General features: G+C 40.2%; 1 protein-coding gene across 1 annotated transcript; it reads left to right on the forward strand.

The window, feature by feature from the left end:
* The first annotated feature begins 2717 nt into the window (after nucleotides 1-2717).
* Nucleotides 2718-15692, forward strand: PPD6 (thylakoid lumenal protein (Mog1/PsbP/DUF1795-like photosystem II reaction center PsbP family protein)). The gene is made up of 3 exons (XM_087661952.1): nucleotides 2718-3114; nucleotides 3850-4166; nucleotides 15078-15692. The coding sequence occupies exons 1-3, from the start codon at nucleotides 2766-2768 to the stop codon at nucleotides 15246-15248; spliced, it is 837 nt and encodes a 278-aa protein (XP_087518078.1). The 5' UTR covers nucleotides 2718-2765; the 3' UTR covers nucleotides 15249-15692.
* Nucleotides 15693-15897: the final 205 nt, after the last annotated feature.

The raw sequence follows: 15897 nt of genomic DNA on the forward strand, positions 1-15897 counted from the left end.
GAGCTCTCATGGAAGATGGCTCTGATACCAGTTGAAGGGAGTGAGCCCTGAAGTGGAAGCACATAGTGGAAGCGAGAGCTATGATGGAATGAGTAAGAGCAAGAGAGAGATATATATAAGATGTAGGAACTCCAACAATCACAATGTGTGACTGGCCTTCCCTTTATCAAATGTCACTGAAAGAATAAAGAATGAAGTGACAATGATGGATGCCCACCACTTGTAGTGTACATGTGTGCATGTAACTAATACATGGTGTGGGCACTGTCAATATGGTGCGGGTATTGTCAATGTAACTAATACACGAGCGGCTAGGCATAGGTGCCTTTACCCCCAACAAACCTCAATGTATCAGTAAAGTATCAGTAAATCATACATCCAGTAAGCATAGATATCATGCATGTAGTAGGTGTTAAGAAGAATAAAAGAGAACTATCAAATGCTCGATCGATTGAGCAAGGGTAAAGAAGCTCAATACATAGCCAAGTAGTCTGTATATATCATTGACATCACATTGATAGAGATAAGTGTTGACATTCGAGACATGAATCAAATTAGCCTACTAAAATATATATGCATCCAATAAGCATCAAGAGAGCATGTGCATATCTCAAATAATCACATTGTCTCAATAGACTAAGCTCAATTACATAAAACCAAAAGTTGTTCTTGAATGCAAAATATCTAAGTAGCTTAAGTGACTTCCATTGGAACAATACTAAATGCCAATTGAGCAAGACAAGCTCAATACATGAAATACATAAGTATCTGGAAGCTAAGATATATCAAGACCATACATTCGAGAGCAATATATGTAGTAAATCCTCAAGCTCATACGTGTAAGAGCACTATGTCAAGTAGCCACTGCCAATTATATGAATGTGATCAAACTCAAAGTTGAAGCTCAAAAGCTTTCAAGAACATATCCAAGCATATTAAGTAGTGCCAAGCATCAATACATCCAAATGGTATACCCAAATAGCATCAAATAGCATATAGGTATAAACTATCCCAGACATGTGCTTGCTGCTTATGCATAAATTGAGCTATGGGAGCTCAAATTGAGCCAAGAGCATCTCAAGACATTTGCCAAACATCCCAATATCAATGCATATGTATATAGGCATCAGTTGAGACAAGAATGAGCTTCAATCACTGAAGAAACCATGCACAATAAGAAAGGCTTCTAGGCCCAAACCAATGCCCAATGATGAATGCCAATGTTGGGGAAGTGTGTAAAGATTAACGAAATGCTTAAGAAATCCAAAAGTTGAAGGAGATGCCCATACTGATTAGAGATAGGGCGAGCATCAAGAGGTGCTCAAGCAATCCTCTCCAATCCCTGGAACAAACCTATGAAAACCGGGAAGAAGCGGCAAGAATGGTTACCTCAAATGAGCTCAAGCAATGACAACCATTAAGTCTTGAGCGGTAGGTGTTAAATCCGGGTTAATACAATCACTGATGAAGATCCTCGAATCAATGCTTTGATACCAGTTAAAGGGAGAAGCTCGAGTGGGAGCATGAGCAAGTGGAAGCAAGGAAGGTGGGAGCTATGGAGGATGGAGTAAGACAACAAGAGAGAGAGACTTAAGATGTGGGAACTCCAACAGTTACAATGTGTAACTAGCTTTCCCTTATTCATTAGTCACTTAAGAATAAAGAATGAAGTGACTGTGATGGGCATGTACAGGTGTGTGGGTAGTGAATACATGGGTGGCATGGACACAAGTGTCTTTACCCCCAACACTTACTTCTTCTTTCTTTGCTGTATAAGTTTCACAACCCCTTTCCAACTCCTTTTCCTTTTTTTACAAGTTTTTAATGTAGATTTGAATACCTTATTTTTTTGTTTATTTATATGACTATGTGATAGTTTTGGTCATGATTTATTGAAGTTCAAGTGTCTTGCATACATTTTGCCCCATATATGGTGTAGATAATATTCCAAGGCTATTGGAGCTTTTAAGTAGTATGCCATTTGCAATGAGAAAGCTAAGTCACTTGGAACAATTTACAAAGGTAACTAAAAGTACACAAAGAAAATATTTTTTAGTTTATTGATGTTTTCTCTTAAGAGGATAGATATACTGCAAGTTTGTTCTTTTAAGGCACTTGCATTATAGAGCTACATACATATTAACCAAGTTGTGACCAATTGGACCACTATTTCATGCCAAGAGGCCGAGAGGCAGGCCTCCTAATAAAAACAAAGACGCTAGATATAACACTAAGCTACTTGGTCCCTTATCAATAAGTCTTAAGGATAGATGATGGTCTATTTGGGGTTGTATGACTTAGTGAAGTCTAGAAGATAGAAGCATGACTTATGTACACATGAAATTTCTTGTGTAGCCATCTTTCCATGGTAACTCTTAAGTTTCCAAACCCATGAAATATGGTGTGTGTATTGTACCTAAGCAATGTTTGGATCATGCAAGCTGTATAGCATAGCGTGTAGTGTCTTGTTTTTTAAAGTAAATGATAAATTTTGCACTCTATATTACCATATGTGCTAAACGAGCTTTATAATGGATACAAGTAAAGGGTGTTATTTACAAGGCAACCTTTCAATTACAAATCAATTAGACATACATAATTACATGTGGACCATGTGTGAAAGAAGAGCGTTTAGCCAACCAACTTCCAAGCCAGCTAGTATAGTATTTCTTTATTTTATTACCGATAAAATATATTTTTGCGTCCAAAAAAAACCAGAGCTAATCGAAGTTCTCCCGCTGTCACAATAGAAGCTGAAAGATAAGATGGTCGTAGCTTCCTTATCATCAACCTCCTGGCTAATCACGAGTGCATCATCACGAATGCTATGGAACCCCGCGAATGGGGTGCAACACACTTCTGCGCCAACAGGCCGATGGAGGTGTCCGACGTGCGCCCGTTGCGCCATCAAAGCGGGCAAGAAAGAGGAAGAAGTCATGGTGGGCAGGAGGCAGGGGCTTATCGCATTGGCAGCAGGGTGCTGCCTCATGGCCTCTGCTGACAGAAGCCATGCCAAGGAGGTAGCGGTTGGTGCATACCTCCCTCCTGCCTCTTCTGCCAAAGGCTTTGTCCAATTCACTGCTTCAACTAAGGACACGCCAGCCCTCAGAGCAGGTTCTACCCTCCCTTCTTCAGGCAATCACATGTTGTTTGGGTCAGTTTCCGTTTCTTGAGTCAAATGCGACATCCTCCTTTGGCCAGGCAATCATATGTCTTCGGGATCAACTCTATTTGCTGAAGTTACAGTTGTGTGCATACTAGATAAAAATTTCAGATACGAGCCTATTCTAGCCTTCCATTTATTTGTATAGTGTGAGAGCGTACAGTGTGGGGGCAGATTGCACTGTCCTGCAATCCGGTGCAGTTGGATCAAAATCCGTTGGCTTAAGTTTCCATTGTGTTTATTGAACCTCCCTGCAATTTCGTGCACTTGGATCAACATCTGTTTGTTTAACTTTCCGTTGTATTTACTCTAGATGCATGTGAAGCTATTACAACCTTCTGTTGATTGGGCTCCGAGTTTCCTCCACAATGGTGACAGATTATTAGAGGATTACATAACAATAATTGACACTCCTACACAATGTAGGGCAGTCTTTATGATTGCTCCTCGTTTTGAACAACTTACTGCATGGTTGACTCTTTTTGATCCAAGCCTCACAGACCACATGACAATAGAAGGAAAATCACCACAGTGAAACAACCACGAGGACAGTAAGCTATGGAAGTGACTTTATCAATCTTTTATGCAAAGAGGGATTTTTCATCAAGTTTACAACAATTTGAGGATGACATAGTTAATCTAATAACACAGAGATTTAGCAAACCTGTTTCTCAATCATTTTGCAGGCAATGTGCAACCTTATCAGTTTGTCCTTCCTCCAACTTGGAAACAGGCTCGTGTAGCAAATATTCTGTCTGGAAATTACTGTCAGCCTAAATGTGCAGAACCATGGGTTGAAGTGAAATTTGAGGATGACAAACAGGGAACTGCTCAAGTTTTTGCATCTCCAATGGTACGGCTCACAAACAAGCCAAATGCAAAGATTGAGGAGATTGGCAACCCTGAAAAGCTGATATCAGCTCTTGGACCATTTGTAACTGGCAACAGTTATGATCCTGACGAAGTTGTGGAGACCCATGTGGAGACACGTGGCAGCCAAACAGTAAGCTTACCCCGCCATTCTTAGTTTCTTGCTCCATTTGTGCTGTTTTCTGATGATGACAAGGGGTTTTATGCTGTTTCCAAGATGGCGTAATGGCCGATGTTTGACCTTAGCTCCAATTTGTGCTATGTTAGCATAACTGTGTGAGGGGTTCTCAACATTTTAATGCGTTCTTTTTACCAGTGTATCTTATCTATGCAATGAACTCACCCAAGTCATCCCTAAAGAGCTTGAGGTGTGGTGAGCTTGAGAAAAGATCTAGATACAGATTGACAAGACTATTTTTATTTCCTTAAGTGGCATTTTCCACTGGAAGGCCCTTCCAGTGTACAGGTGTTGCCTCAACACTCTATCCTGCAAGGACTTTTAACCGTTTGTCATACATAGGCCTTATAGCTTACAGAATGCCTGATTAATAATCTCTAACATCTCTCTCTCTCTCTTTCTCCACACACACACACACACACACACACACACACACACACACACACACACACAAAATGGGTTTCACAGATCATGAAACAGAAGGCTGTACAGAGGTTGCTTGACCCAGTATAAACCTTTTACATGAACATGTAGCCCCTCATCACAAAGCTCAATAATGAAACACCAATAAAGAACTAAGGAAAGGGCTGAAATCCAAGGATAGGATGATGACTTCCGCTGATCGGTACAGCTCTAATGACTTAGTAGTAGGAGGGCAGCCTGCCTGGCTACAAAATACAGATTTAGGAGTGTTAGGATGATGTTGTGAGGAATTTTCTGAGAATAGGAGATTGGACTAAGAAGGATCAGGGAAGCCTCATGTAGTTGGTCATAAGAAGAAAATTTCAATAGCTTTTGCATCTACAAAGCAACGCAAGGATCAAGGTTCAGAGCATTGGAAGGTCACCATAGAGTAGTGAGCATGATCTCCATCATGATGAATGGAATAAGGTTTTTGGCATCCACATGGGCATACCTTATTGTCCATGGGATGGGGGTGTTTTGTCAACACACGAGTGGAAGACAAGTCACAACTCACTACATAGGAAAATGCTCTATGCTATTAAGTTTTTGATGATAAAACTATCATTTTTGTTTGGAGATATGGGTTTTTATTGGCCCCTATAAAGGTGACAATTTAGGAGGACTAGACAACGAGATGCACAGAGGAGATGATTTGTGGGATTAAGTAGCCTCTTTTAGAGGATTCGATGTGGGAAGAGAGACGAGCTTGAATAAGAGAATATAAGAGGTGTTGTTTTTTGAAGAAGATAGAGATGGAGGTATTAATATAAAGAGGTGAACAATACATTGAAGAGAGGGCTGTTTTGTGGGTAGAGAAGAGGAGTTTTTGAAGAGGGAAGGGCTGTTCTCACAGCAAGAAGGAGAAGGGAGATGACCGTGAGGTGAAGCAAAGACACTACTCTACCCACTTGTTGGTGTATATGAGGCTATTCAACATTAAGCATATGGAGTTTGTGTAGAGGAAGGAGACAAGGTCTGTGAAGCACTATTTGCTAGTTCAAGAACCGAAGTCCCTACTTGTGGGTAGGAAGAAGAGTATGTGTTTCTTGAAGTTATGGGAGTAAGCTGTTGAGAGTCGGGAATCCCCTATGGGTGTTTCCATGTGAGTCTATGTCCAAGGTTTCCTTGTTTTGTATCAGAGCTTTTGATCTATGCCCTTGAGCATGTTGTTGTTAATTGTGTCTAAACCATGAGTAGAGAGTTTTGTGTTCATTCATGCGTACATTTTGTCTACCAAAAAGAGTGCGTTTGTGTTCTCCGTCCCTAATGCCATGTTCAACCTTATGAAATTCCCTCATGGTGTTAAAGTTATCACCTTCTTAGTTGAATAGCTTGTACAATTGACTCGCCCTTACTCCAACTGTTTCATTTTATGGTCAATAAAAGATCCTGATGTTCTTACCCTTTTTTTTTTGAGCTACAAGGGGTTTATCTACTATTGTATCATTTTTATGCTTCTATGCTTACACCTATTTCCTCTCATATATCTTGTTGATGTGTTCTAGCTGTCTTGCATAGTTTTTCAAGCTCATTCTGTATAGAGCATCAGAATGTTAGTAGTTGGAAATGACACCTACAGGCAAGTGACTAGCAGGGCAGCCTAATTGTGATTCCTGGCTGCAAATGCAGCTATCCCGGCTCTAAAAACTCCACCAGCAGCAAAATGTAGATCAGGGTGGCAGTTATAGGGGATGAAATGGATGCTGGGTGGTGATTACAATAGGAAACACATGGGGAAACTATTAGAAGTGGTTATATCACAGGTTTACAAGCGCCTAGGGCTAATTTATGGGCACTCTCTTTATTCTTTATTTGATAATTGACCAACCTATTTTGTGGTAGGACAACTCTATTTTTGTCTATAAAGGGAGGGAGTGTGGCCACAATGCATTATCCATTCAAGTACTTGTAGATTCTTGGTGTGGAGAGAGGGAGCTTGTGGAGTGTGTGAGCTGATGCTCAACTATTTTACTCTTGTCATAGTGGATTCCTATTTCCAGGTTACATCTTGCGCATTGTCTCTTTCATTGATCTTGTGTCTTTCATTATTCCACTACATTTTTTGCTCTTCTAACATGGTATCGAATGTCGAAGTTTGTTGAAGGAGCTATGTCCATAGTTTCATGATTGTTTTTTAATCTTCGTTGATGCGATTGATTCTTGGTTTTGTTTGTGTACAAATCCTACATTTGGGGGACATGGCTAAGTTGGTCTCGATCTGCATTGTTCATGTTGACATGTCAACTGTCTTTGTGTTTATCAACTATGCATTGCCCCCATGTTTTGATACTTGGATTGCATTAGGCCTGCTTATAGTGTCAACTACATTTGATGTGTGTGTTGCCCTTCATTAAGACATCTAACGTGCCCTCTCAATGTTGCATATGCTTCCGTTGACTTGTAACCACCATGCTGAATTGCGTGTGCTTTGCAAAATGCACATTGACCCATAATCTGTTGGTGTGTCTTGCACTTGCGTTGACTTGCATTCTGTTCGCGCTTGTGGACATGTGTTGTTTGATTTGACCTATGCCAAAGCTACATGTTGCCTTGCATTTGCCATGCCTATTGATCATGCATCAACTAGCATTCTATTGGTGCCTTGCATGTGTGGTACATATGCTAATGGGCTGGTTCATATGTAGTCCTTTGGATGATGTTTAACGGTTGTTTCTTTGCGTAGTCCTACATTTTGATCCATTTGTAGAGGTTGCATGTGTGTCATCAATTGAGATCTTTTGCATGCTATTCACATTTCCTCACTTGCTCTCTCCTTTCCAAGGTAACTATGCAAGTACCCTTTCTCATTTTCACATTATCATGTCACCCCCTTGTACTAATGACGACGACAAACTCAAGGGCCCTAATTATGCTCATTGGAAGCCATGTATGAAGGCTTTGTTTGTGCAGAAAGATCCTTGGCAGGTGGTTGTTGGTTTCAAATCTAAGTCAGAGAGTATCAAATCCCTTGGAGTGGATAAAGAAGGACAATGAAGATTTTCAAGAGGAGCTTTCCGAATGAGAAAGCAAGGATGCGAAAACCTTGGAGACCTCCGCTGAATGTTGGGATAAGCTATAGGAGCTTTATGAGTGGCAATCCATGATTAGTTGCTCACCTTGGGGGCAGCTCTTACCTCCTCTTAGTTATATGCATTGGTTTTTACTAGGCTTTCTCTCGAGTATGATATGGTGGCCGAAGCTCTCAGGGCCTGGGTTTTCACTCTTGATCTTGATTTTGATGATCTCATGCCTCTTTTGCTTGATGAGGAGCCTTTGCTATAGAAACAAGGAAAGGTTTCGATATATGGTGATGAATTGAGAGAGCATTGGCAGTATCTTTGAAGACTAAGAAGAAGCATGCTCATTTCTATCTGTGGGAAGCGGGGCCATCTCTTTAAGGACTGTTTGAAGGAGGTGACCAAATCCAAAGAGAAGGGTAAGAAGATGGACACATCAACTTCAGATTGCAAGATTGAGTCACCAAAGGCCACTCCGGCCAAGGTGACCTACAAAGTGGTCTTCTAATGATGTATGCTCTCACATACTCCTAGCCAGAAGGGGCAAGTATGGAGAGGGCATATCGATGCTCTTTCATTGTTGGTGGATTTGATGTGTGTCATCAAGTTTACATCTTTTGGAATCCAAACCTTGGACTGGTGTATCCAGCACCAAGTTCATGGTAGAATGAGTGACATGATGTGGTCTTGCATGAGGGGTCGTGAAGGGCATGCATATGCTCTAGTAGAGGAATATTGGGTGTCATGGTGAGATACCCATGGAGCTTGTGTGACTACAAGAGGTATTAGGTGGCTAGCTTAACTACTTTGGTTTCAAAGAAGGCCTATGGCATTTGGACTTCTTCTTTAGGGTGCTTTGTATTGAGGCACATCTAGCGGAGGACATGTTGTTGGAGTATCCATGGTACATCTTGGGTGTTCTTGTTCATTACTTGTCCACTTGTGCTCTAAGAGAGGGTGTTAGAAGTGGTCATATCATAGGTCTATAAACGCCCACTGCCTAATTTATGGCACTCTTTATTCTTTATTTGGTGATTGTCCAACCTATTTTGTGGTAGGATAACTCCTTTTATTTTTGTCTATAAAAGGAGGGAGTATGGCCACAATCCATTATGCATTCAAGTACTTGCAGATTCATGGTGTAGAGAGAGGAAATTTATGGAGTGTGCGAGTTGGCACTCAAACCATTGTATTCTTGTCGTAGTGGATTTCTATTCCTAGGTTACATCTTGTGCATTGTCTCTTTCATCGATCTTGTGTCTTTCATTATTTTGCTACGTGTTTTGTTGGTCTAATAGCAACACTTGAAGAAAGTCCTAAACCAGCAAAGGGTGGTAGCTTTAGATTGAAGACATAGCAATGTGAGGGTTGTAAATTGGGTTGCCTAGCTATGGAAGGAGGCAATACTTGAATAGGGCTCCATGAATTGATGATATCCTTTGGAAGGAGTGTGGGTAGTAGTTATCACGGGGACGTGAAATTTTAAGATACTTTAATCCTGTCGATAACATTTGATTAAGTTATTAATTAAATGTGCAAGGTTATTTAGCACATTGATGCACATGGAAGTTATTTCATGGTAACAGGCCAAGAACCTCGAGGATACAGTAGGTGTCAAAGGCAAAAAGTTGTAATAAGTTGTACTAGCTAGGCTTTGGGGATTAGTTGGTGCCAAGTTTGACCCTAGGACAGTTGTTTGGCCAATAAGTATCAGTGGTGACACTAGGGACTAGCGTTAATCAATTAATTAATACTAGTCTAAGGGTCAATAGAGGTTAGGGACCACTCTAGGTTGTAAATGGCCTAAGCCAATTTAACTATGGATGGGCACATTTAATTTTGGGTAGGGTCAAAAAGGCTGAAATTAAATTTCAAGATTATTTAATTTTGAAAATTAATTAAATGGTTGGATAATACAGAAAAATGAGTATAGAAGGTTGCTACTTGGCGAAAAAGCCCATGCAAATTGAGAAAATGTTTTTAGCCACTAATGTTAGTGGTGATATTAGAGACTAGGCATTAATTAATTAATTAATGTTAGTCTAAGGGCTAATAACTGCTCATGGATACTTGGAAGACAAATTGGCTTAGATAATCAAATTATTGACTAGTGAAATTGATTTTTTGAGCACTAGAATAATTATTAAGTTCGTTTTCGAAATTAGCACTTTGAAAATTAATTTAATAAGCTAGATAGTCTGAAAAATAGGCTTAGAAGGCTGCCACTTGTGGCAAAAATGCCCATGCAAACTGAGTAAAGGTTTTTGGGGTTGGATCTCAGCCATTTATAGCTTGGAAGAGAGAGGCAGGGAGCTGTTGGTCCATTTTTTGATAAGAGAGTAGCAATTTGCTGTAGAAGACAGCCATTTGGGGGCCTCAACAGGCAGGGGACAGCAAGGAGACACCTTCCAAGGGTTGGCAAAAGCATTGCTGATCAGGTGACAACATTTTGGAGGTGCATGGCAGTAGGTGATTGCATTAAATGCAGGCTGGAGTAGGCAATAGGCAGATTTTAGGGTTTTCTCATGAAGAAAAATAGATCTCTCTTATCTTGGTTTTCTCTCACATTCTCCAGTAATTTCTCAAAAGATCTTACCATTTCTTAGCCATTCTCAACAGATCTTAGTCAGATTTAGTGGACAGTAGCAGGATTTTTGCTGTTAACCCTAAATTTTTGCAGAAATCAGTGTTTGACAGCTACCTTGGGACCCATGCCAATAGGAGAAGGCATCTTACATTGAAATCAGCACTTGAAATTTGTGGAATTGATAGGGATTTAAGATGCCAGCCCATCCATTGTAAATTGGGCAGCATTTAGCTAGTTGGTGGTTCCATTTGTGCAAGTCCTTGGTGAAAATCAAGGGGCAATAGGCCCAAATTGCTTGCTAATTGTATGTACAACAAGGGGCTTTTGGATCAGCAAAGGAGATTGTGGAATCTCAGCTTGTATACTATCCATTAGCAATCAAAGTTAAATAAATACCGAAAGGGCGCCAGTTTTGGGGCCAACTGAGTGTCTATTGTCCAAGATTGTTAAGATAATTTGTGCATTTCAGTTTATGCTCAATTATTAGTTGTTGTAATTAAGTGCTTGATCAGGTTTTACCACCCTATGTGAGAAGGAAGGTTGATTTCAGCAGTGGTAGATTGAGAGAGTTGAGGTTAGTTGGATGGATTGAGGGATTAAGGATGCACAAACACAAGACTCCTATTTATAGAGGATTAGGGTGCATTTTTCCTCTTGTAAACGATAAAGCCATTTATTTTTGGTAATTTATCATTACTTACCTTTTGGGACAGTTTTAAGGAGAGTAAATTAGTGGTTAATGCACCATAATTATGCTTGTGTGCAAACCCTAGTGGCCCAACACCATATACCTCTCTCTCAAGTGTTTGCGCAACAAGGGTTACGATGTCCCTTGTCATACACACATGGAGAAGTGTGGCTACATTGTCTAGGCTTGATTGTACTATATACTATAAGGGATTTTTACATACATTTCCTTTTGTCCCTAAATGATCCTAAGTTGCTTTAGGAGTCCTTTCAATGACTGAGATAAATACTAGTGACTTGTATAGGATGGCTCCTATCTATCTCTGAGAGAATAGTGCAAGAGCATTGCCAAGTCAAAAGCTATGGTGGCCAGAGGGTGAAATCAATATTCAAACATATCTTGTATGGAAGTCCATCTTTGGTAGTCAGTAGAAAGTGTCCATATGTGACAATTTTCTGATTACAAATTGATTTCGGCAAAAATACCTATTAGATCATCCATCCAATAGTAGATATTCATTCTTCCCACATCAATTTTCGCAGTCTATTTACCTCATTTTCCAATAGTGCACGTCACAAGTGTGTGAAATCACTTTGAACCTTGGGTGCAATTGACATTTCACTGGCAGACTTGGACATGGCCAAGACCTTGGAAATTGAAAATTTCAAATGGGGGTAGCCAAACGAAAGTTTTTGCAGGCCTGATCATTATAACACTCGTTGATGCAGCATGGAATTTTTGCATGGTTCTATGGAAAGAGTTAAAATAATATTCATCTCTCATCTGTCATCTCTTGCCACAACTCTATAGAAACGGAATTTGTATCCTTTTTCATTAATTTGTCTATATAATGATTTATTAAATTTGTTTCCTTTGCACTAATTAGATATAAAGAAAAGTGCATTGGAGCTGGCCACTGATGATGAGTGGTTACAGGTTATGGTGGACCCACGTGGTGGGTTAGAGAAAAGATAGTTCACACTTCCACCTATATGGCCCGATAGGGCGCCTGTGACCAGAACTCACGCATATCAGGGTTAGACTCGCACACAAAAAGGATTGATGCCTTGAAGTGTGGGCTAGATCCGCCAGAACAGATAGTTACAATCAACAAGATGGCATGATCATGAAATGCTTGTACAAAGTGCATGTGTGGGCTGAAAGCTTGAAATGCACATTTCTTTGCATAGGAAAGTCACATAAAGATTCTGATACCGTTTTTGCGATGTACACGGAAAAAGCTTTCATATGACGCCCATATTGGGGGGTCCCTAAATTTTAGGAGCCTCGAATTAGCCTAAAAATGCTAGTCCTAAAAAATAGGGATGTCATTCTAAAAATAGTAAATTCTGTACTTTGACTATGCTTACTAAATTTGGTTGTTTCTATTCTTGACGATATTCAGCCCAAAAAGGAAGGCCATAGAGAAGAGACTTGACACTTGTCACACAAGTTTCCAAGTGTCCCACCACTTGTCACATCTTATGACATGTGGCTGGACACTTGTCTTGTGCTACTCCACTTTCCCCTTTTGTACTAGCTCTTCCCTCTCCTATAAATAAGAGCTCGTTTTTCTTCATTCAGCATCATTTTTCTTTGCTGTAAACTCATGTACAACACCCACAGATAGCCAGAAAGTGGCCCCATCCATCCCATCATCATCCCCCACTTCTCCATTATCAAATTCCTCCATTTTCCCTCTTCTATCACTGCTGTTTTACAGGACAGCAAGCCTGTAAATTCATAACAGCACCTCCTTCTCGAGCTCTTTCTTCCATTTTAGTAACAAGAAGTAAGCCCTATCCATGTACTGCTGATCAACGATGGAGAAAGGCTGTTTTCCCCTCTTTCTTCTCTCATACTGTAAAGAAATCAGTTCTTATCATTGCATAATAGATAATGCATGTGTGTTTGTACATCTTTGCATGATCTTGTGAGAGTGAGAATTACTTCTCCTCACTCTCAGGTTGATTGTAACTGAGCTCTTCCCTAAGGGACTTGGGTTGAGCAGAAATACATTCCTTCGGGGGGGGTTGCCCATCTTCAACCCTCAATCTTGTCTCCATTACTTTTACATTTTCATGGCTGAAATTTTGTGAGTAATTTTCATTTTCAGCTTTAAGTGTTCATTCTCTTTTATATTAAGTCTCAAAAACAAGCGAATTTCATAATTGTTAAGCATACTACGTTGTTTGGGGCGTTTACATCTCTCATCTGCAGCAGCCATTGTTGGCTGAAAACAAGGCTGAGATTTGCCATTTCAGAATAGAGCAGTCATTCCTTGGCACTAGGAAGGGGTAGAACAGCATCATGGCTGTCATCCACAGCGGCACCATCTAAAGCAGCATCATGATGCATGTTTGCTGTCTTGGATCCGATCAAGGCTTATTAGGGTTTTTGCTGATCTGGGGTAGATCAGGGCTTTTTAATGTAGACATTGTCATTGTATGTGGATATATAGAAGTAATTGGGCATGCATGCAATGTTTTATGAACATGCAATCACTGTTTGGGCTGAGATTAGGATCATAATGCATGTGAGAACCTGGTAGAGTGCATTTGAATTTTGGGACAGTTTTATCATGTAATTGTCAGTGCTGGTGAGACCAACTGTGGGCAGATGCATTTAAGGCTGGATTGAATTTGAAGAGCATGCTGGAGGGCCAGTCACAAATTTGGGACTGCTTTGCACAGCAGGTATGATTAGTGTATGGATGAGGCTTTGTTTGGTGTTTCAGAGCGCCTGATCACTGGCAAAGTTCATATTGAGCCATAATCAGTCGGGCAATCATCATGTGTAAGGCTCCATGCATGAGGATTTGGTTGTGTAAAAGGCCGTGCTTGCTGAGAGCAACTGATGTTAAATGCATAGAAGACAAAGGACTTATCAAAGGGATTCCAAAGCAGCTTTGTTGTGTCAAGGGTTACTGTTTGTGAGAGAAACAGTTGGCAAAGATGGGTGACAAAGTGGGACAGATTTGGGAGAATACCGAGTCAGTTTTGTTGGATTGATATGTCCTTGTTCATGGATGTAACGGTCGGCAAATGCATGAAGATAAAGGAGGACTGATTTAGAAGAGGCTGCATAGAGAAGTTGGGGCAGAAATGAGGATTGATTTACTGTTGTAATCAAGGTTTTTCAGCACTATCCGATTAGGGATTACGGGGCTTTATGAAATAGATGTACTTGGTTATCTAAGAAATTCCTACTTGTATCCTAATTAGCTGGGCATTCAGCTCTTGTATTGGGAAAGTAAAGGCTTTCTTATGCAGGTGTTTGGATGGACTATTTTTGGGCAAGATGAGCTTTGGGGACTAGAAAAACTGTAAAGTTTTAGATTCATTATGTTTGCAAGTTTAATGTGTATTGTACCCTTTGTGTTATCTTAAGGCCACTCGCAACACATTCATAATCAATAGCTTATGGAGTTACAGTGCTCATAGGAGCACATGCCCCTCTTTTCTCTATTTCTAGAAGAATGACACCACTTGATGGGAACATGTCAAATACACTATTTCAATGGTAATTTTAGTGATTTCTGAGTGATCCCATCTTCCTTCCTCTAATTAAAGCATTTGGAGAAGGGATTACTTTCAGACAAAAGCTCGAGCTTCTGTTTCATACTGCAATTAATTACAATACCATGTAATAAATTGGAATCTTCAAGTGCTAATATGTCTTCCTGCATATTCATAATGTGGATAATGGGAGTTTAGAGGTTTTTGGTACCCCCAAATATGTAAAAATTCATTCAAATGACTTCCTGAAAAAATGATGATACTTTGGTCATGTCAAGGGGGAAGAGCTCATGGGAGATCCTTCTTGTAGGAACCCAAGCCCCTGAAGGCAAACAACATGTAAATCAGTTTGTACAATGGATTTCTCAAAGCAGTGCCTAAGTAGCACAGCCAGTGTGGCAAGTCCAGAGGAAAGTACCCATGAACAAGGACTACCATGAACCTTGATATACTTGGTCAAGTTACTGCACAGAAATTTTGGCTTGTCTTTTTCAATGGATGATGAAAGTAGCAACCACTGTGTCCGGAGAGAGAGAGAGAGAGAGAGAGAGAGAGAGAGAGAGAGAGAGATGATCATTTTTGTTTATGCAGTACTATGTTTACACACTGGAGACACCATATGCCCGGACAGGCACTCACAATCTTGCAGCAGCAACAGCAAAGGGCAATGTTGTTTTGCTCTTTGTTGTCAGTGCCAATGATGCTCAATGGTCATCTTCCCAAGGAGCACTGAGAACAGTATTGGAGTCTTTCCAAGTATAGGCTGTTGTCATATTGACAACTCTTGTACATTTCACACGAGCTATCAAGCTGTACGGTGTATTGAGTCTGCTGTACTTAATATTTTTCTGGCTGGCCTCAAATATCAAGCAGCACATCTCTTCATTCAGGCAGTGCTGTAACTAAGCCATACACTAAATGTGTCCATGACTTTGGCATACCTGAGAGTACTGTAAAATTATAAGAGCTTCAATAGTGTTTAGAAGGACTGTAAAATTAAAAGAGCTTCAATTGGACAAGGATTCTACAACCATCAAACCAGGAGAAGGGTGTTGCTCATGTTTCTAATCAGCATTTGATTGATTGTGCTGGTTTTGTTTTCTGGTCTAATTTAGTAACTGAGGGCCTCAAGGTGAAAAGCTTCCATCTCTTAAAGCAGAACTTGTACTCTGAGATTGATTCTCTATACACCGTTGATTGTAGTCATATGTCTTAATTGTCTACAATTACTATTGAAGGGATGGTAGCTCAATAACCTGAACTGGTGTTTTCCCTCTACTGCACAAGCATTTTCACCAAGACATTTTCAGTGTACAGGCCTGGAAATACGAGACTTGGGTTTCAAAAAAAGTCCTTGAATAAGTATTCTTTTGTATGACTTCTAGATATAGTCTCTATTACCATGGTGCTT

Source organism: Lygodium microphyllum, chromosome 21 (genome assembly GCF_053477565.2).
Source record: "Lygodium microphyllum isolate KBCC chromosome 21, Lygodium_microphyllum_v1.1.10, whole genome shotgun sequence".
Taxonomy (NCBI): Eukaryota; Viridiplantae; Streptophyta; class Polypodiopsida; order Schizaeales; family Lygodiaceae; genus Lygodium; species Lygodium microphyllum.

Excerpts from the sequence above, each read along its gene's own strand:
- PPD6 (XM_087661952.1), top strand. The coding sequence starts at position 2,766 with ATGGTCGTAGCTTCCTTATCATCAACCTCCTGGCTAATCACGAGTGCA. Across the intron at positions 3,115-3,849 it reads CACGCCAGCCCTCAGAGCAG|GCAATGTGCAACCTTATCAG; the intron begins GTTCTACCCTCC and ends ATCATTTTGCAG. Across the intron at positions 4,167-15,077 it reads AGACACGTGGCAGCCAAACA|TACTATGTTTACACACTGGA; the intron begins GTAAGCTTACCC and ends TTGTTTATGCAG.